Source organism: Mus caroli, chromosome 11, assembly GCF_900094665.2.
Source record: "Mus caroli chromosome 11, CAROLI_EIJ_v1.1, whole genome shotgun sequence".
In the NCBI taxonomy this organism is placed as follows: Eukaryota; Metazoa; Chordata; class Mammalia; order Rodentia; family Muridae; genus Mus; species Mus caroli.
The window spans coordinates 46,431,291-46,453,701 of NC_034580.1; the positions used below are offsets into that span (position 1 = coordinate 46,431,291).

General features: G+C 48.9%; 1 protein-coding gene across 1 annotated transcript in view; it reads left to right on the forward strand.

The window, feature by feature from the left end:
• The window catches only part of Col23a1 (collagen type XXIII alpha 1 chain), a 287,526-nt gene that overhangs the window by 235,874 nt on the left and 29,241 nt on the right, over window positions 1–22,411 (forward strand). Inside the window, exons 6-8 of the mRNA XM_021177066.2 lie at window positions 16,637–16,663; window positions 18,060–18,086; window positions 18,901–18,927. Coding sequence (XP_021032725.1) covers window positions 16,637–16,663; window positions 18,060–18,086; window positions 18,901–18,927 — 81 coding nt within the window. The remainder of the gene's footprint in view (window positions 1–16,636; window positions 16,664–18,059; window positions 18,087–18,900; window positions 18,928–22,411) is intronic.

The following is a 22,411-nucleotide window of genomic DNA, read 5'->3' on the forward strand; positions in this document are numbered from 1 at the left end:
ATAGATAGATAGATAGATAGATAGATAGATAGATAGATAGATAGATAGATAGATAGATAGATAGATAGATAGATAGATATGATGGTGTAATAAGAAATGTAATGAAGAAATAAATGAGGAAACCCTTCTAATCTGCTCAGCCTACAGCCAAGCATTTGGACAGAAACCCAGCGTTGAGACCGATTGGTTTTAGGAACAGCTGTTTCACTGCTGCAGCTTAGTGTTGGTGTTTTTGTTTGAGGGAATCTTAGAAGCAGTGTTTACTTTGTTGGCAAACTCCAGGATCGGGGTGGGGTAGGGGAGCGATTTTCTTTTTCCCATTGAACCAGACTCTCAGCAGTTCCTAGGGGGAAGAAAGAACAGGCAAGCTGGAGCGAAGGGCTGTGATGGGATCCCCGGCCTGTGCTGTCTGCGTTCACTCCACCTCTCCCTGCCCCCACACCCCCAGCTGAAATGAAGTCCACATGTGCAGCCCATGGAGTGGCTAAGGGACAGGGGCAACAGGGGCCACCCACATCTGTGAGGCAGGTTATGTATGGACTAAAGGGAGTCAGAGCTGACGGGGCTCTGGGGTCACTGTCTCCATGCCCTTCCTGAACAGAGGCTGTCTGTCCTTCATGTCCCCAAGGGCTTGTTAATAGGACCTTACTGTTGCAATAAATGCATGGTCGTGTCTATTGTAAAACATTAGGAAAGTAGAGAAAGGCAACCAAAGGGGGGAGAGCCATCCTCCTCCTACCATCCACAGACAATGGCTCACTATTTTCATGTTCTTTTAACATTTTTACACGCAGCTTTGTTCGCATACTTCCACTATAATAAAAAAAAAACAAGGCTCTAGGAACACACTTTTCTCTCTCTCACTTGAAATATCATGAGACACTCCCACATCATTAAAAACTGTTACAAGATGTAATGGCTACATAGTATCTGATCACATGTATCATTTTATATAGCCAGTCTCTAAGTTATGCTATTTATATGGACAATTTTTCATCCTTACACTCAACATCCTGGGAGTAAGTAAAGGCTTATTTCTGTGATTATCTCCATACAATAAATGTCTATAAGTTGGATTGTTGCACCAAAGGGTTTGCACATGTTGAAGGCTTTTGATGTGCGTTGCCAAATTGCCCTCTGGGAGGCCGCTCTCATTTACATTCCCACCAACAGAGCACGAATGCGGCATGTTTCTCCAACTCTGGCCAACTGTGGGTATTATCATACTCTTAATTTATTTCAATATGATAAGTTTTAAATATATATCTATATGTATGTGTCTTGTTTCAATTTAGGGTGTATTTTCATTACAAGTTCTCTTTTTTTGATGCTTTTTGTTTTGTTTTTCACTGTATAACCCTTGCTGTCCTGAAACTCACACTGTAGACCAAATTAGTCTCAAACTCACAGAAATCTTCCTGCCTCTACCTCCCTAATGCTGGAATTAAAGGCCTGGCTAGAAGTCTCAAGAAACCTGACCTGTTTGTTAAAGTTTGTGTTTGCCTGGCACCTAGTGGTGAAATTTGGAATTGCAAGTATAGAGTTTGGACCTGATTGGGGCAAAGAAACAAGCAGTCATCTCGCACTCACTGATCAATCAGCAGAGGGGGTGTTCTGAGCACTGAACTTTGTGAATCAACAATGCGGGATGCAAAAGACCCACAGGCAAGGTATTTCAGAATTTAGGGGAATTGATCAGATTGTATGTGTCAAAATGTTTCGGCATCTCATAAATAGGCTTGATATCATGCCTTGTGCTCCACACAGGGAAGGCACACAGGCAAATCAGCCCCAGTCACGGTCTTAAATAGCTGGGGATGGGAGAGAGAGATCATCTGGACACAGTGGAGTCGTCCTGAAAGTGTCTCTCTCACACATCCCTTTTTTTCATCTTGAAGATGTACCGAGCTTCTAAAGTGACAATGACTTGTCTGTCACTCAGGGCTTAATCTCATCTCCACTTCTCACCCTTTACACAAAAACACAAGAATAGGCCTTCTTTGCCTTTCTTCTTTAGACTTTTCATGTTCTTCACCCTCAGTGTGGAGCTTCCATGGCTCTCTGGCTTCCTACCTGCCTTTGGGAGGAATACGGGGAATGTACCAGGAAGATAACAAAGGAGGGTGAGGTGAGGGTGCTGGGGGGGGTGGGATCCATAGATCGTTCTGTGATTTGGATCTAATATTCAAGAAGGACGGAATGACCTTTGAACTGAGACTTCCGTGACAAGATGCAGAGATCTGAGGGGCAGGTGAGTACTCTCCGCAGAGGAAAACAGACGAGGGTACAGGTCATGGAGTTTAGAGCAAGCTTCCTATGTCAAGAGCCATCTGAGGCAAGAATGGGAAGAAGGAGAAAGCAAGTGACAGAGAGAGGGTGGAAGGAGGAAAGGTGTCGGGGGGCTGGAGAGATAGTCCAGCAGTAATGGCTGCTTTTGCAAAGGACCTGGATTAAGTTCCCAGTATAAGACAGCTCACAACCCCCTATAACTCCAGTGTTAGGGCATCTTCTGGCTTCCATGGGCCCATAACATGGTGCACATAAACTTATACAGGTGCACACATACACATAAGTAAAAAATAAATCTTAAAAAGGAGGAGGAGTGTGGTGATCCCATCCAGGGGCTACATGATGTAGGCCCTTGTAGATTGGCAGTGGGGAACAAAGATTCCCCAAGCCCCATGCTGCCTGAACCCTCACAGTGCACCCTCTAAGCTATCAGTATCCCCTGAAGCGACTTCTGGCCCCCACACACGTGCATGCAAATGAGAGTGAGAGGGGGGGGGAAGGCTTATGTAGCTCACAGTCCTGGAGGCTCAGAGTCGATGACTGGGGCAGGGCCTTGGTCCAGCTTCTCTTCCATGAGCTCTCAGCAGCAAGCATGGGGGCCCGGCTCCCACCTCTATGGATCCTGCCGGGGCCCTGTTGTTCCTTGTTCTTCGCCATCTCTGTTCAACCTTGCTCTGCTTAGAAATCAGCTCCATCTACACAGCATTTCCAAACCCTGTTCTGCTCTCTCAGACAGATCCCCTAGCTTCTGCACTGTTCGTGTTCCCTGTGCACACTGTGGAGGTAGCTCCTCCATCTTCCACACCTATTGTGTAAGGGACAACATTCCATGCCAAGCAGGCACAGGCAGTATATGCACAAAGGGAAAGACCAAGTCACACAGTGTGGCCCCGTGTGTTCAGAGTTATTGAGCAGTGGGCTGGGAGAGGAGAGAGATGCTGAGTGTAGCCCGGTCAGACCCTGTACCCACCTTCCAGATGAGACTGGAGCTCTGCAAGTCCCTGCAGAGTTCTGGGCAGGTCTGTGTGGGTTGACCCTCTCTGAGCCAAAACTCTGAAATATCTCCAATCAGAAGCCTGTGATGTCAACAGGATGCCACAAGTGGAAAAATCCTACATCCGACCTGTGACAGTCACAGCACAGGTGTAGGGGCTGGGGAGGTGGCTCAGTGGTCAGAGAGCGTGGGAAGCAGAGTTCCGATTCCCAGAACTCTCAGAAATGCCCGCTGACTGCAGTAGGCCAGCTGCAATCCTAGCTTCAGAAGGTAGAGACAGAATCGCCAGGGCAAGCTGGCTATCCAGACCAGCCACAGTGGTGGGCTCTGCGGTTCCCTTAAGAGACTGCCTCGGTGAATGAAGGAAAAGAAGGACCTAGAATGATTGCTTCTCAACATCAACCTTGGGCCTACACATACACATGCATGCACACACATACACGTGCATGCACACACAGACACGTGCATGCACACACAGACACATTCATGCACACACAGACACATTCATGCACACACAGACACATTCATGCACACACAGACACATACACACGCACACACACATATACATGCATGCATGCACACACACATACACATGCATGTACCCACATACACATGCATATACACACATACACATGCATGCATGCACACACATACACATGCATACACACAGACACATGCATGCACACACACAGAAATAGAGAGACAGAGACAGACAGAGAGATAACTCGTAACACCATGACACATATCTCTAATCCAGGTCCTTGGGAGGCTAAAGCAGGAAGATCACAAATTTGAGGACAGCCTGGGCTACACAGAGACTCCCAGGCCAGCTTAGACTATGAGACTCTGTCTCAAAACACCAAAAATTAAATTATAAATATAAAATAAGATTACCTTTGAGCTCTATGTGTAAAATATATATGAGCCCTGTGTGAATTTCATTTAGAATCAAGTCCTGTCTTGGTTATCTGATTATGTGCATACAAATGCTCCGTGTAGCCCAGGCTGGCCTTGAATTTCCTGCATAGCAAAGATGACCTTGAATCCCTGGTCTCCCTGCCTTCTCCATCTTGCAAGTACTAGGATTACAGACATTTGCCACTGAGCCTGCCAGAGTGTGTGTCTGTGTGTGTGTGTGTGTGTGTGTGTGTGTGTGTGTGTGTGTGTGTGTCTCTGTGTCTGTGTGTGTGTCTGTGTGTGTGTGGTGTGGGTGTGTGTCTGTGTCTGTGTGTGTGGTGTGTGTGTCTCTATGTCTGTGTGTGTCTGTGTGTGTGGTGTGTGTGTCTCTATGTCTGTGTGTGTCTGTGTGTGTGGTGTGGGTGTCTGTGTCTGTGTGTGGTGTAGGTGTCTATGTCTGTGTGTCTATGTGAGTGTGTGGTGTGTGTGTCTGTGTCTGTGTGTGTGATGTGGGTGTCTGTGTGTGTGTGTCTGTGTCTGTGTGAGTGTGTGGTGTGTGTGTCTGTGTCTGTGTGTGTGGTGTGGATGTCTGTGTCTATGTGTGGTGTAGGTGTCTGTGTCTGTGTCTGTGTGTGTGTGTGTGTCTGTGTGTGTGTGTCTGTGTCTGTGTGAGTGTGTGGTGTGTGTCTGTGTGTGTGGTGTGGGTGTCTGTGTGTGTGTTTGTGTGTGGTGTGTGTATCTCTGTGTGTGTGTGCGTGTATGTGTGTGTGTGTGTTTAGCAGTACTAGAAATTGAAAATAGATTTTAATTGCACACTAGGCAGTCTTCCACTGCGCTCTACCTCCAGCCTCCGGAAACACTTCTGATGACCAGCATTTTAAATAATGTTTTCCTCCCACCACATGTTTTAAAGGTCTCCTGGTTTTGAGGCAGAGGCAGAAGGAAGGAGGAATCTCACCAGGAGAAGTCTACAGTAGTTTATTGACAAAGCTAGAGTTGAAAACTGAGATAGAAGAGTTGCCAGGAAATGAGGCTCAGCCTGAGCAAAAACCTTCTGTTAGGATCTGGGGCCTGCTATATGGCTCAGCAGCTAAAGGTGCTTGCTGCAAAGCCAGCCCACTAAGTTCACTCTCCAGGACCCTGACCTTCAAGTAATTACCACGACACTCTCAACCCGCACAACACACAATAAATAAACACAATAAAAATTTTTAATGAGGAATCAGATCTTCATGGGGCATGAGGCAGGTCCCCCTGGAATCAGAAACCCTCACGCAGGCATCTCCCAGGACCGAGCACCACCCACAGGCCCCGTCTGGTTAAACTCACAGTACCCAGGGAGGCAGGACCTGCAAAGCCTCCAACATCAGTCAGGCATCGACAGCTGAGGTCCCAAAGGACAGAATAAGCTCGGGGCTGAAATGTGGTCTTCGAGACAGGGCCCCAGCCTGGGACCAATTTCCAAGTGAATAACTCAATTGGACTGTTTGGAATTAATCAGGCGAACCAAAAAAAAAAAAAAAAAAAGCCATGACCACCACACACTCTGACGCTTCCTTACGCTCTTCCAGTTCAAAAACAGCTTTGATTGTAAAAATGTAATTAGTTAAATGATTCATCTGTAATACCCCCAAATTCATATGCTTTCTTAAATTCTAACATTCCCTGGCTCACTCCCATCTGACCCCTGCGGGGCAGCTCCCAGCCCCCAAGATGCTGGGCAGAGGGAGGAGGGGTGAACACCCACTTCCTGAGTCCCCCATAATAGTCCCCAGATTGGAACCTCAAAGACAGAGCCAGCTGAGCTTGCAGAAGAGGTCCTCCATACGGGCTTCCTCCCCAGCCTTCCCCCAGGCGGCGGAACAAAACAGGTACTTCTTCAGTCCTGCCACGGTCGGGGTCTGGCTCTCCATTCCTCAGTTTCCCATCATGTCGCGTGTGAGGCAGCCAAGGAAAGAGAGATGACCACAGGCAGTCATGGGGCCTGCGCTTTGGGTCCGCTGCTCAGGTTCCAGGGCCGCACACCCTCTCCTGTTTCTGCACCTTCCTGGTACAGGGGCCTCCTGCCCACAGGTCACTATGGAAGAGGAAACAGTGCCACAAGAGACCAGCAGAGGAGGATGGGCCGTCTGCTTACTGGCTGCCAGCAACCAGCCATGGAGTGGTACCTGCAGACTGGCTGCTGGCTGGCACCTCTCCTTTCACCACACACAGCCTACTGCGTGGAGGAGCCTGTTCACAGACATGAACTGGGCCAAGTCATAAAAAGACTGGGAGAGAAGACAGTATGTGAGCAGGAAGCTGTTCCTGCAGCCTCCCATGACTGGAGAAAGAATGAGTTTGGGGTCCTCATAGACTGTGCGATCTCAGGCATATCTCACTCCTCATAGATATTATGTTCTTTGCATCCCTGGTAGCAATTAGGAGATCCAAGTGGATGGTTCCTGGGAGCTCCAGGACTGGGCACTCATACCGGGTTCAGTGAATGACAGTTCCTGTCGCTATATAATCATTCAGTCCAGCAGGGGGAGCCCTTGAGGCTAGCAAGCTTTGCCTGGGTGAGCATACTAAGTACAGAGCCTCTAGCGCTGTGACACCAGGGCAGGAGTTGGCTTTCACTAGCAGATAACAAACCAAGGGCGCCCCCTAGTGCTCACCGGTGTTCAGACACCGGGGCTGGTGGGAAATTGGACCTTTCGTTCATGGAATCACTGTCATGTGTAAACATTGTTCAACAACTGTTTATTCTCAGCTCAGGGCAGTTTGGCATTTTACAGGTAGTAGCAAGAAATCCATCCTAGAAGCCTACGACTGATCCACAAGTCACCTCAGCTCCAGCTTCACATTAGGCTGTGGTCAGTGTCAGGAGGGTTTAGTAGCTGTGAGCACCTACCTGCAAACCCACATCAGGCGGGAGACGGGGCTGCAGCCTCAGGGAAGGGAGGTGTGATATAAGAACAAAAACTGAAGTAGGAGGCTTGGAATGTAGCTGACTTTGTAGCCTGGGTGCCTAATATAAATAAGGCCTTGGGTTCTATGGGGATCCTTCCTTTTTTTTTTTTTTTTGGAAAAGATTTACTTATTTATTTATTTATTTATTTATTTAATGTATGTGAGTACATTGTAGCTGTACAGATGGTTGTGAGCCTTCATGTGGTTGTTGGGAATTGAATTTTTAGGACCTCTGTTCCCTCTGGTCAACCCCGCTCATTCCCGTTGGCCTGGCTCACTTAGTCCCTGCTTGCTCTGGCCCAAAGATTTATTTATTATTATACATAAATACACAGCTGTCTTCAGATGCACCAGATGAAGGTGTCAGTTTTCATTATGGGTAGTTGTGAGTCACCATGTGGTTGCTGGGATTTGAACTCAGGACCTTCGGAAGAGCAGTCAGTGCTCTTACCCACTGAGCCATCTTGCCAGCCCTATGGGAATAATTCCTACGCCACATAGAAAAAAACAGGCATGAAAGCCAGGCAGTGGTGGTGTGTGCCTTTAATTCCAATACTTGGGAGATAGATCTCTGAGTTCAAGGTCAGCCTGGTCTACAGAGCAAGTTCCAGGACTGCTAGGGCTACACAGAGAACCCTGTCTCAAAAGAACACAAGCAAACAAACAAAAAACAGGCATTATGGTACTCACCTAAGCTATGTGAAACCCTTCCTCAACACAGAAAAGCGACTAGCAAACACCTTTCATCTCAGCCATAAACAGGCAGATCACTGAGTTTGAAGCCAGCCTGATCTACAGAGTGAGTCCTGGGTCAACCAGGACTCACTGTCTCAGTGAGACCCTGTGAGACCCTGTCTCAAAGAAAAAGAAAAGCCAAAAAACAAGCATAAGCCAGGTGGGTGCTGACAAAAGTGAGGTTCAGAAGCCCCCACCCCCAGACAGAGTCAGGCTGATAAGGAGCACTCGGTTGAGGCAGCCAGCCTCACTAAGGAGTCAACTGCTCCCTTCCTCTGATGTCTTAGTCTCAGGAGAGCCATCCTGCCCGCTCCACTTCTCTATCCAAAGGACACAAGCATCCAAGAAGAAATGGGCAGCTTGTTCTTGAGGTCTAAGGACAGGGGCGTAGCCAACATGTCATCCCATTCCTTGTCTGTCTGTTCAGAAAATCAGGGATGGACACGATCGATAGAAGAGGCTGGTCTGGGAGGGAGGCGAGTTGTGCTCAGGAGTACAGAAGGACCAAAGAGACCGTTCAGCTCCTGAAACGTGAGCTCACATGCATCACCTAATAAAGAAAAATAATATCATAATATAAAAATTATATATCATAAGAATATAACAATTATATTTGTATATGATTAATATTGTTAATTTATATTTTAAGTTAGAATTTAATTCCTTTATATATTTTTATATTAATTATGTAATTAGTATACATAAGAATTATAGTTTTATATAACAGTATTTAGAATATATAAATAAATATAAGAACTAGAAACCTGCCAACAGGAAAGCGTACGAACTGGGGCGTGGGCTAGGTGGACTGGGTGGGTCTGAATGAAGTCCTGCACATCAGCCCATGCAGGGCAATCCTCACAGCAGATCCAAGAAAAGCTGGGAACCTAACTTTGCTGTGTACTTTAGAGCCATACAGTTTGCAACCTTGTTGCTGGTGGTGTTACTTTTTATGCCTATGTTGTCTACAGAAATCAAGAAAGATCCGTGCTGCAGCTCGGGGTAGGAGAGCTGGGGTGGGAGGGAGGGAGGCCTGTGGTGCACTGCCTCGTGTGAATCAGTCCTGCACACAAAAGAAGGAGGGAGGGCAGCCTAGGAGATCCTGCGTGAGTAGGCAGGGAGAAGAGAAACAGGTACCCCCATCAGACCACAGACAAAGCAGGGGCTCTGCTCGTGAACCAGGAGGTGCAGAACACACAGAGCCTCCGTCAACTATGAGCTATCTCTGTCACTGGTCCCTGGATCCACAGTAGAGTCCGAGTCACACAGCAGGCTGCTTGGTGCTGAAAGGATGCCCCAGCCTGTGTACTATGTCCAGTGCTCCCTGGCACACAAGCATCTCAGACAGGCACAGCTCAACTCCCCAGTCTCAAACTCCACTCTCCCACACCCACTGGGAATCAAGGCCCTTTATTCCCTCTCCCCGAAGAGGGGCAATTTTTCCTGATACCTGACAAGGTAATCGTGTTCCTCTGCACCAAATACCAGGAAAGGGTGAATAAGTAATTTAAGCAGATATTTGGGATCAGTTCAAAGGCTTAGTCCTTTAAATACCTCCTCTTCCAGCCATTGTGTTTGATGGGGACATAGATGTAATTGCTTCCAGCCAACACGGGCCACTCACTGAGCAAGCCCTCGCCACGAAATAGAAGCCAGCTGCTTCCATGGCTCAGAGTGTCACGGCTGAAAGAGGCCCAGGCCAAGGGTTGCACACCCGTGCCCCTACACCCAGCGGGTCACTCTCCCAGGCAGCCAGCGGATGTGAAGCAAAAGGAAAGAGTGGAGCAAGGGCCCTCGGGCCGTAACCCTGAGAAGGCAGTGCAGGCCTGGGAGGGCAAGAGCATGTCCCAGGGGCTGGGAAGCCTTCCTGCTTTTCTAGACAATTCCAAAGTCTGTGTAGTGAAGTGAACTGTCCAGTTTTGTTTTTGTTTTTGTTTTCAACATGGCTGCTAATTTGGTTGGTTTGAGGGTTTTTGTTGTGGTAGTGGGTTTTGTTTTTATTTTTTAACCTTGTGGTTGATACTTGACAAAACCTCTAGCTTTTGACATTGCACAATGATGTCATCATCTGTACATCTAATACTTATTTGTGTGGGGGGGTGGGGGGGAAGGGAGGGGAAGAGGGAGAGAGAGAGAGAGAGAGAGAGAGAGAGAGAGAGAGAGAGAGAGAGAAACTATGCATGCTATGTCTTCCTATGGAGATGAGCAGACAATTCCATTTTCAGTAGTCAGTTCTTGCCTTGCACCATGTAGGTTCCAGGAATTGAACTTGGGTTGTCAGGCTTGGCTGCAAGCACCTTTACCCTCTGAGCCATCTCACCAGCCCTCAACTGTACATCTATTGCAAAGGTCACACTTGGGAATGATGTGATCAACTCATAAACACAATACAAAAAAAAAACTAATAGTTTAAATAAGTTTACAATGTTATACCTGGCTGCATTCATAGCTGCCCTCAGCTTCGTGCCACTTGACACACCTGTGTGTCTTGAGCTTGCTACGACTTGGGGTACAGAGGCTACTCGGCAAAGCACCCAGACCTAGGGTCTCTGGAAAGAGCAGCAGGCCACAAGCAGGGCACAAACCACAGCTGGACCTCCACACTGAGACCCTTTCTTCCCTTGCCCTGGGGCAGGGAACTCAAGTTTGGGAAATAGTTTCAAAACAGACTAGAACTGTAGTCCATGTGTATGCAAACAGCCAGGTCTGAGAAATCAGAACCATATGGGGCTGACCTGCCTGGAGGGGCCTGCCCCCTACTCCCACCCGCTGGCCAGCCCTATAGAAGGCTGGGACAAGACTCACAGAGCCTTCATAGAGGAATGCACACTTCCCCGGCTGGGATCTCAGACCCCACCAGCCTTGTAATTTGATGAATCGTCAACATCTGGGGCTTAATTACTAGGCCCTGAACTGATAATCCTGGTAAGCCCCCTCATCCAGGGGCCCCCCAACCCAGTGCATTTTGAGGGCTCCATTTCCCCAGCAGGAGCTGTCAGCATTAATTACAGTTAGAAAGCAAGACAGTCCCCCAGCTCGGGTTGGGTGGAGTGGTTCTGTATGCATCTAAACATTGCTGGTTTGTTGGTTTGGCTTTTTCCTGCCCATCTCAGGGAAGGTGAGGCCGGGTAAGAAGGACCCACTCAACCTAGACAGAGTGATACATACCCACAATCCTAGCAGTGGGAGATGCAGGCATGAGCATCAAGAGTTCAAGGCCAATATCTGCCTGTCTCAAAAAAAAAAAAAAAAAGGCCGGTCGTGGTAGCGCACACCTTTAATCCCAGCACTTGGGAGGCAGAGGCAGGCGGATTTCTGAATTCGAGGCCAGCCTGGTCTACAAACTGAGCTCCAGGACAGCCAGAGCTATAAAGAGAAACCCTGTCTTGAAAAAAAACCAAAAAAAAAAAAAAAAAAAAAAAAAGGCCAGGGAGATAGTCCAGCGAGTAAAGTCACTCACTGTCAAGCCTGAAGACCAGAGTTCAATCCCCAAAACACACAAACTGGAAGGAGACAGCTGATGCCCAAATGTCGGACTCTGAACCCCATATGTGTGCACGCACACTCACACAAATAAATAAATACATTTTTAAAAATCCAAGAAGGACCACCAGGCAGTGGTGGCACACACCTTTAATCCCAGCACTCAGGAGGCAGAGGCAGGTGAACCTTTTGAGTTCAAAGCCAACCTGGTCTACAGAGTGAATTCCAGGAGAGCCAAGGCTACACAGAGAAACCCTGTCTTGAGAAGAAAACTACAAAGGACCAACTCTGAGATAACCCCCTCCCCACTGCCTTCATCCTTGCCCTGGAGGAGGCATCGGGAAGCATCAGCCCTTATCTTCCCCAACAGGAAGTGGCTGGCTCCACAGCTCTCAGGGCCTGATTATCTTGAGGCCCCAGGGACAGAGCCCCAGACGGAAACCCCATCTCAGGGATGGCTCCATGGACCCCTGCTTAGGTACAACCCACTGGGGCTGTGAAGGACAGAACTACCTGTAACTCCGGCTTCAAGGGAGCCAACGTCCTCTCTGGCCTCTGTTAGTACAGATATGCATAATTTAAAATAAAATAAAGCTGGGCGTGGCCTTTAATCCCAGCACTTGGGAGGCAGAGGCAGGAGAATTTCTGAGTTCGAGGCCAGCCTGGTCTACAGAGTGAGTTCCAGGACAGCCAGGGCTACACAGAGAAACCCTGTCTCAAAAAAAAAAAAAAAAAAAAAAAAATCAAATAAAATAAATCTCTGGGAAGTGGTGGCACACACCTTTAATTCCAGTAGTGGGGAGACAAAGACAGGCAGATTTCTGTGAGTTCAAGACAGCCTGTTCTACACAGAGTGACTTCCAAGACAGTCAAGGCTACACCGTGAAACCTTGTCTCGAAAAACCAATAAATTTATTTATGTATTTATTTATTAATTTATTTATTTATTATTTTAAAAGACTATTTCTTTTTTATGTATGTTTTTGCCTGTGTGTATATATGTGCACCGTGTGTCTGCCTAGTCCCCATGGAGGTCAGAGGGCAGCAGATCTCTGGAACTGGAGTTACTAAGGGTTATGAAGTATTATATATGTTCTGGGAACCAAACCCTGGTCCCCTACAATAGTAGCAAGTGCTCTTAACTGCTGAGCCATCTCTCCAGCCCCCAATATTTGGGGTTTTTTTGTGTGTGTGTATGTGTGTGTGTGTGTGGTTTTTTTTTTTTTTTTTTTTTTTTTTTGAGAGGGGGTTTCTCTATATAGCTCTGGCTGTCCTGGAACTATGTAGACCAGGCTGGCCTCGAACTCAGAAATTCGCCTACCTCTGCCTCCCAAGTGCTGGGATTAAAGGCGTGCACCACCACACACACACACACACCCAAATATTTTTTTAAGGGACGCTAGAAGTAGTGGTTTGCATGTTTATCCTAGCATTTTGGAGGCAGAGGAAAGTGGGTCTCTGTGAGTCTGAGGTCAACCTGGTCTACATAGTGAGTTTTAAGCCAGTCAGGGCTACAGTGTGAGACCTTATCTCAATATATATCAGCCTGTGGCTGTCTCCTGTCTTGGGGTTGATCTAAGGCAGGAATTCAAAAGGGAGGTTGACCTGGGACTCAGCTTGAACTAGTCATCTGAGAGAACAGCATGTCTCCCACTTTACAGACAAGATCAAGGTCTGGAACATCCAGATTGCTGAGTGAGGCAGGAGACAGAGCCTACCCTGGGGCTCTGCTCTCCATCCATGTGCAGCCTGTGGTTTTATTTGCTTCTCAAACATCCAGAAACATCCGGGAGCCAGCTGATCTCCTCGAAGAAAATCAACTTTAAGCAGAACTGAAACTTGTAAACAGCTGTGGGGTTTCATGGAGGGCAGAAGGTGACGACAACCTCTGCTGAATCCTGTGGCTTTGATCAGGCAGGAGACAGTTCCCAGAGGCAGAGTAGCATGGGTCAGAGGAGGGATTTGAACCCAGATCCTGCGAGACTCAACTCTCTGCCCTCAGCTGCTTTTCTCCCTGGTGTTTCGTGCAGGAAACTCAGGAAGGGTGGGAGTAGCCCGTGGTTAATTCCCCATTGTCTAGGGCAGGGGTGGGTTGCTTTGATGGGAGAGATACCCACCCCTAATCCTGCTACCAGGAGCATGCATCCAGCCAGCCTGGGGCTCTGTCCTTCCAGAACATTCTGCCTGGACTTTGTCTTGCCTTAATTTTAACCACACAACAGCCAGATTTGTTTCTGGCATCCCCTAGCCCTTCCCTGAGGCATCTCTCTCTCTCCCAAATCCAGGCTTAAGCCCTTTTCCAGCCCATGGGAATGCCTAATTTGTAAACTATATAAACTATATAGCCTCATACTTGAGTTGTTATGCTAAGTCTCAGCACAGCTCAGTCTCATAAGACTGGGAACCCTGCCACTCAGAAACTCACAAACTAGATAATGATCTGGACAAGGTTTATGGGAAAGAAACCTGCTTCACAGAGTGAAACTAAGTGTTTCTCAGAGTTTCTGGACCACAGAATCTCTCTCCATGGACAAGTCTACAGGATGGCAGACCAAGGGGCTGAGAAAGGTGGTGGAGAGATGGGGCGTTTACATCCTAGAAAGTCTCACAGCTCAGAGCAACCCAGCCCTCCCCTTCCCCCTGCCATCCTCCCCAGGACAGAAGGGACATCAGAAGCACGTTGTCAAGTCAGGTCCCTCCGTCTGACTACAGAGCAGAATGTTCAGCTGGGCAGCGGTGGCGCACGCCTTTAATCCCAGCGTTCGGGAGGCAGAGACAGGTGGATTTCTGAGTTCACAGGTAGCCTGGTCTACAGAGTGAGTTCCAGGATAGCCAGTGCTACACAGAGAAACCCTGTATGGGGGTGGGGGAGGAAAGAGAAAGAGAGAGAGAGAGAGAGAGAGAGAGAGAGAGAGGGGATGTCCTCTACCTACCTCTGAGTCCTCCCCCTCAATGTCACCAACTCCTAGTAACTGTCCTCTACTTACCCAACAGTCTCTCTGAGGCCCATAAGGGGACTACTTCCAAAGCCTAGGAATACCTCTCTTACCCAGGCCTCAGCCACGAACCCAGAACCACCTCTGCAGATGACGGTCATGGCTGTGGGTCAGCTGTGTCCTAAAGACCGGGTCCCCAGCACCCCGTTTCAGCATTAGCTTCTCTGCCCACACTGCTCACCTCCCCCCTTATTCACCACATCCACATTAGAACCAAATCCCCAAGTGTAATTTCACCAGGTACCTCTCCCTCACCATTTCTGCTACCTCAACTCAAAGCTGAACACACCCCTTCTGGGCTCCGAACTGCCAGGGCTCACTCGTCATCTGTTCCACTTCTCTCTCCCTCCTCCCTCACGGAGGAGGGTAGCATCCCTCATCTGAAAATCTGAAAGGCCCCCACATCGGAAACTTCTCTGAGTTGTCGGCTTAACACCCCACCTAGAAAATCCCACAGTGTGTCGAGTAGCAGACGGAATTATTAGCATCAGGCAAAAATTACCTTCAAGACATGTGGATAATATGCAAATGAGACAAATGAATTTCATTGTTTGTACTTGGGTCCATCTCCAAGATATCTCATTATGTAAATGTGAATATTCCAAATCCAAGAGACGTGTGTCCCAAGCTTCTTGGATGAACAATACTCGCCCGATATTTGCATATGTTTGATGAGCTTTTGTAGGGATGGGACTCATCTAAATGCAAAACCCCTGACAAGTCAAACATTCCATGTGCTCAAGCCTGCTGTTAATGAGACATGTTAAATAGTTGTATGCATGAAGCACAGTCTCACCGCATGGAAGAATCCACTGGTTGGGCATCGTGATGCTACTTGAAGTGTCAGGTTTTGAGACAGGCTGACCTTGAACTCACCTCGAACTGAGGATCCTCCTGCTTCCAGTTTCTGAAGGCTGGTATTACAGTCGTGCCTGGTTTTTATGCAGTTCTAGGGACTGAACCCAGAGCTTTGTGCATGCTAGGGAAGCCCTCTATCAACTGAGCTACAATCCCAGCCTAGAAGGCAGGCCTTCTGATGAGGAATGTTTGACCCAAGCTGTCCCCAGCTACATGTTCCATGTCAGGTCTCACTCACGTGCTCGAGAGTCAAGGGACGAAACTTTCTTCTTGGCTGTTGTGGATACTTGTGTAGAACACACATTAGCCATATCCCACATGCAACCATCAGACTGTATTACCAGGAACAGGGACAGACATCCTAACTCTAGGATGCAGAGAAACCTGGAAGGTTTCATGAAAGAGGGTAACCAAGCTGAGGATGTGCAGAGAGAAAGATGAGCCAGGCAGGGGGACAGTATGTGAAAAGACTCAGAAGGGTGGGGCTACAGGCATTGCTCCTGGGGTCAAAGGTGACACACATGTTAAACTGAAATGTTTCTTTAAAAAAAAAAAAGTGAAGTACATGTGGGGATGTGGGGGGAGAGTAGTGAGGAGAACAGGGCTTGCAGAGAACAAATAACCCTGGTCTGCAGCATCTCCCCATGTGGCACCCATCTAGCCCTAGAGGGAGATGGGTGAGACTTGTTCAGTAGACAGGTGGTTAGACAGAGTACACATTAGCATTGGTGGCCCTCTGCGGGCACCACAGAGGCCTGGTCATCCTATGATGCCCTGCTCTCAGCCCTGGCCCAGGAATCATCTCGCTTCTCCTTACTGCTACTGTCACATGCCACAGCAGAATACTTAGCCTTCCAGAATCCTCCAATCTAAGTGACAGTCAATCAAGTCAAGCTGGCTTAAAGGAAACCCAAGAACCAGATGTGTGAGGATTGCTGCACAGCTCCAGCCTCCAGCCCTCAGCACTGTCTTTCCTCGAGACTGTCTCTCTCTCTCTCTCTCTCTCTCTCTCTCTCTCTCTCTCTCTCTCTCTCTCCCCCCCATGGGGTCGGGGAGGGCATGGAACTCCAGGTTCAATCCCATTGGGGAAAAGAGCCCCTTTCCCCTTGAGAGCACCATTGAAGTCCCAGCCATGATGCTTATGGCTCAGCCTTCATCCCAGTCCTGCACCTGTTACCATGACAAGAGAGAAAGCCATTGCCCACCCTAATGAGGCAGAGGGCTTTAGAGAAGAACTGGGGCTCTGTTATCAGGAGATAGGGTCATGAGTGGCTGACTACACACAAGCGCCCTTCCCCACTCCCCACCCTGGCCACATGGGATGTACCCTGACCTCAGGGCTCAGCTTTGCTTTCTTATCATTGAATAATGGGGTCCTAAGACATGGGAGGAATGTTCCTGTGTGTAACCCTTGCTTTCTCTCCTGTTCCAGGGACCTCTAGGTCTGGACGGCAAGCCAGTAAGTGATCACAACATCCTAGATGGTCCTGGGGTAGGGCTGCCACTGTGGGGGTGAAGTGACCATGGGATACCTGAGGGGACTGGAAAGTTAGTTCAGCAGCTATAGGAGAGCAAGCCATTTGTCACGTGTGTTCAAATCCATCTGCTGACTTGTAAGCATGGAGATGCCCTTTCAGCTTTCTGCCTGGAAGGCATCCTCTCCTAGGAGATGCTGTGGAGCTATGGAGAACCATGATCGGTCCCTAGTGTTCAGTCAGCCCTCAAAGTCTACAAGTCTCTCCCAATAGGTCCTAGATACAGAATGCCTAACATAGTTTCAAGACACCCATGATGGCATCAGGCTAAAGAGTTCTTAATACCTGTTTGAGAAGTCCATGGTCCACAGGCATCCTCAGCGATGAACAAGGTGCACAGGGAAATAGAAGCACAATTAAATGAATAATGGGTTGTGGGTGAACAGGTAGGCAGATGGGTGTTGGTAGGTAGGAGGTAGATGGATGTATTAATGGATGGGTGAGTAGATGAATGGGTGGGTACATAGATGAGTAGATAAATGAGAAAGTGAGCAGATGTATGGGGAGGTGGATGGATGAATGGATGGATGGGTGCCTGCATGTGTGGATGGATGGATGCCTGTATACATGGGTGGATAGGTGCCTGCATGCATGGATGGATGGGTGCCTGCATGCATGGATGGATGGGTGCCTGCATGCATGGATGGATGGGTGCCTGCATGCATGGATGAATGGGTGCCTGCATGCATGGATGGATGGGTGCCTACATGTATGGATGCACTCATGAATGGAAGCGTGGATGGTTGGTTGGATGGATATGTAGGTGGATGCATGCATGGATGTGTGAGTGGATGCATGCATGGATGGATAGATGCATGGGTGCATGCATGAATGGATGGGTGCATGCATGGATGAATGGATACATGCATGGATGCATGGGTGGATACATGGATGGCTGCATGGGTAGGTGCATGAATGGATGCATGGGTGGGTACATGCATAGATACATGGATGCATGTGTGGATGTTTGGTGGATGTATAGATGGATGGAAACTGGATGGCAACTCTGGACAATGGCCTCCTCCCCAGCAGAGACAAAGCATGCCGTGCAGAAAACCTTGTGTATGTGCCCTTTCCTGCTCAGAGCATGCCTGTGGGCCCTTGCTGCCGACCCCAATCCCTCATCACCATTGTGCTGAGGGCAGGTGTGGAGCTTCCAGGAGACAGCAAGGCTTGGCAGGCCTGTGTAGTGTTCAACTCAGATGCCACAGCTCTGTTAGTCCCACAGGTCCCTCTGCCCCACAGCCAGGGGTCAGCCAGAAGTGCAGCCAACCTAGCTTGCTCTCTCACCGCTGTTCTTTCTCTATCTTCCTTCTCCAGGGACTTCCAGGCCCCAAAGGGGAAAAGGTAAGTGGAGGGGGATGCAGTCCAGATTCTGTGTGCTGACAAAGGATGCCAGCAGCCAACTCCAAACCTCAGTTGCAGAGCATAAAAACTCAGCATTAAACAGCATTAAACACAGGACCCACCAAGCTCCTTGTAAGGGAATGAATCGATCTGTGTGGACTTGATGGTGGGCTCAGGAGGAGGGACCAGAGTGGAGCTCAGAGTGGCAGGGCTGAGAAAAGACCTCAGAGGCCACATGCAGTCATGCTTGGGTGATGTGGCTGCTCAGGGACAAGCTTCCTCTTTGCATTCCGGCCCCACAACTGTGTGCTTTGGCAAGCTGCCCAGTTGTGAGGACCTCAATTTGTCCTTCTGTAAATGAGGGGCGGGAGGTGGCAGAAGGCTGGTTCCAGTACTGCCAAAGCCACAGAAACAACTCTGGGGTTTTGAGACCAAAGAGAAGTTCTCTCCTTTGTGTCTGTTGCAGCGGAACCCACCATGTCAAAGCTCATAGCTTTGCTATGCTTCACCAATCCAAGGTTCAGGAATTGGGAGAGGATGCAGTGTGAGCCGCCATCCCACAGGCCACACTGTGTCTGGGATCTTGGCTATCTGGGATGTAGCCATAGATGAGGACCAGCCTGGCTTCAATCTGTTGGCTGTGTGACCTTGGCCTTATTACTTAACCTCTCTGAACCTCAATGTCCTCATTGGAAATGGAGATTTAAAATAAGGCCCACCTATTGTTTGCGTCCAAGCACAGAGGGATGTTCAAAAGGAAATGGGGAGAAATAATGACATCAATAGCCGCTCACCTTCCTGTATTTGGTTCTAGGGTGCGCCAGGAGACTTTGGCCCGCGGGTAAGGATGGAGCACCATCCCCCTCATCCACTGCACATGGTTTGTTTAATAGCATCATAATAAGGGATTCCTAGCATTTCTGCTGGGGTCCCAGCTCACCATATCTTATCCCAGGAAAAGGCAAGTGAGCCAGGCCTTCCTCTCTGCCTTCGTCTACCCTGTGGAAGCCCCCAGGTACCCTCACTTAATAGAGGCTGCCATCTCCCACACAGATGACAGTTATCTGGCAAATGTCCTGGTGTCACGCTTGTCACCATGGCGACCAGACGCTGACCATCCCACAAGACAGCTGGCACTGAGGAAAAGTGAAGGCCCAGTGCTCAGCTGTCACTTCCCAGTCCCATGACCTTGGCAAGTCGCTTTTCCCTGAGACCTGGCCCTTAAACAAGGAGAGGATGACAATTCACACACACAGACACACACACACAGAGTGCTGTGAAGATTCATTATAACCATAACTGTCAGTGGTGGGCAGCAGTAGCACTCAGCATGGGGACAGGATACACATGTCCCCTCCACCCAACTGTGTGTCCTGGGTCCAGGAACCCAGAGGTGCTTGTCTGAACCTGAGGTGGGTCTGAGTCTTGGCAGAGGAGCACTTGAATAGCCCTAGGAAGATGCCCTCACCATTTCCAGAATGTTCTGGGCAGAGCACCTTGACCACAGAAACTGCGAGGTAGACATTAGCTGCTCAGAGAAACATGGGGTCACATGGAAGAAGGTTATGGGCCGCAGAACACATTGGTGCAAGGGCCACTCACCCACACCAAGAATTGGCCAGCTCAGGTGGGGTTAGGTGGAGAATGAGTGAGCTGTTTGGACCCAGGAGGACAGTGAATGGCAGATGAAGAGGGGCGGGAGGAAGGGCAGAATGCAAAAGCTGGGTTCTCCGTCAGGCTGGGAAAGACCCAGCTCTACAACTTGAAGGCTCAGAGCCCAGGTTTTGTGAAATACCAACAGTGGGCTTCCCCCATCTCCCTCAGAGGTTGATTGTTGTGATGAGAACTAAAGCAGGCAGGGGGTGAAACCAGCTGAGCTTTAATGGGCAGAGCTGAGCCTTGTTGAATGATCAACAGAGGTTAGGACCAGGGCCACACAGACAGTGAGATTTCTCTTAAGTCAAAGAAGGAGATATCCCCTTACTCTGTGGCTGCCGGAAAACACTGATTTCAGGTGGGATTTATGGAAGTTAATCTTCCCAGTAGGGTTGCCCACCTTGTGATGACTGGGATTCCCTCCGGTCCTGGGTTTACCAAGAAAACATTTCTTCCAAAGCTCCTTCCTTCCCAGGGATATCTGCCCCCTGCCAGTGTTCCAGGCACCTGTGAACTGACTCTCCCCACAGAAAGGTTCAGTGACTTAAATGGGCAATTCTTCCTTATCACTCGGGGTTCCCTAAGACCTCTCTTTTGGTGGCAGGCTGAGTGTCCTGGGGGCCCAGGTGACAACTCCCTCATATGGTTATCATTGATGTGACTGTTACCACTCAGCTAGGAAGCAGACACATGAGTCCCCCATGTATTGTACGGCTTCCTCCCGATTTGGCACTGGGTTCTTAGAGAGGATTCTGGGGAAAGCCTCCTAAGGGGCAGGAAGTGAGTGCTGTCACACCTGTTAGGCACTCCGCCCAGTATGAACCCACCATCATACCTGCTGCAAGCTTTTCTATTCTATTTTCTATTCTGTTCTGTTCCGTTCCATTCCATTGTATTCTGTCACAGGAGCTGGAGAAGTGGCTGTTGGTTCATTGGGCAAACCCAGCCACAAGCTGCCTTTCTCTGGGCTAGGTTAGGTGGCTTTGCCCGGTGATTTTTGTAGTCCCCTCCTGCGTTTCTGACCACACCACCTGTTTGCCACCTAGATGGTTTTCCCACGGCTCAACGCAGGCTTTATAAGTAGAGATCATCGTGGATACAATCTCCGCGTCCTCAAGGTAGCCTGTCTGAGTGAAGGGGCCTGGCCTGCCAGTGTGCTGTGCTTCCAAACCCCTACTCACCCTGTATTGTCAAGGTCAGACCTCAGCCATCCAGCCCTGGGGAGAGAAGGGAAAGATGGGCAGGGAGGAAAGTCAAGCAGCATACGCCTTACTCCAAGGACCAGGAGGCAGAGCAGTCGGAGCTCTGGGAGTTCAAGACTAGCCTGGTCTACATGGCAAGCTCCAAACCAGCCGGGGCTGGGGATACATAGTGATACTTTGGAGAGAGAGAGAGAGAGAGAGAGAGAGAGAGAGAGAGAGAGATGAATGAAAAGAAAAACCAGAAGTAAAAGCCCTCACGGGGGTTGGGGGATCAAAAAGCCTCTGTCTTGATAAGTTGAGTCCAAGCCGGAGCTCCCAGTCTGGAACCTCTGAGCTATGAGCAAAGGAACAGCAGGAGAGAATGGGATCCTCTGGACTCAGTACTGAAGGACACAGGAATATCTTCTTACATTTACTGAGACGGGGTGACCTAATCGCAGTGTTAATTTGGGGTCTAGACTTAGAACTCTTTGGTAGCTACAGAGAGCTGCCAGTCATTTATTGAGAGAACTGAGTGACCGTACGTAAAGTGCAGTTTACGAGAAAAGCGAGCTCTTTCCTGTTAAGGGAGGGTACACAGATTGAAAAGGATATACCAGTTGCAGTTCAGGCACGAGGAGCCCAGAACCGAAGGGCCTGCCTGAAAATCCAGCTTCAGAAGGCAGAGACAGAAGAGCCCCACGGCAAGCTGGCTATCGAGACTATCAACTATCGACTATCGATGCCTACCGAGCTCTGGCTTTGATTGAGAGAGCCTGACTTAATGAGTAAGGTGGAAGAATCAACCTTCTGAGGATGGTTCCAGTCAACCTCAGACCTCCACATGCATACACATACATGCACGCATGCCTGTGTGTGCCCACGTATGTGCAAACATCACACACACACACACACAATGGGGGGAAAAAACTAAAAATTGAAGCTAGAAAGATAGCTGATCAGTTAAGACCACCGGCTGCTCTTCCAGAGGACCGAGATTCAGTTCCCAGAACCACAGTCCACAGTCACAAGCATCTCGAACTCCAGTTCCAGGAAGGCTAACACTCTCCTCACCTCCACAGGCACCAGGCACACACGGTGCACAAACATACATGCGGGGGTTGGGGGGAACACCCATACACATACAATAAATAAATGAACATTTAAATAAAAATAAAGCTGGGTGTGGTGGCGCACACTTAAATCCCAGCACTCGGAAGGCAGAGGCAGGCAGATCTCTGTGAGTTCAAAGCCAGCCTGGCCTATAAATCAAATGCCAGGACTGCCAGGGTTATACAGAAAAAACCCTGTCCTGAAAACCAACAACAACAACAATGATAATGATAAACTAATTTTTTAAAAGACCAGTTCCCTTGGCAACAAGAGAAGGCTTAGCTTTTCTTAGTGGCTGTAGATAAGTAATTACTACCCCAGGCCCCAGGCACTTTATCTGCAAGATGAGAGATAGCTTGGCCCTGGCCCTCTGCT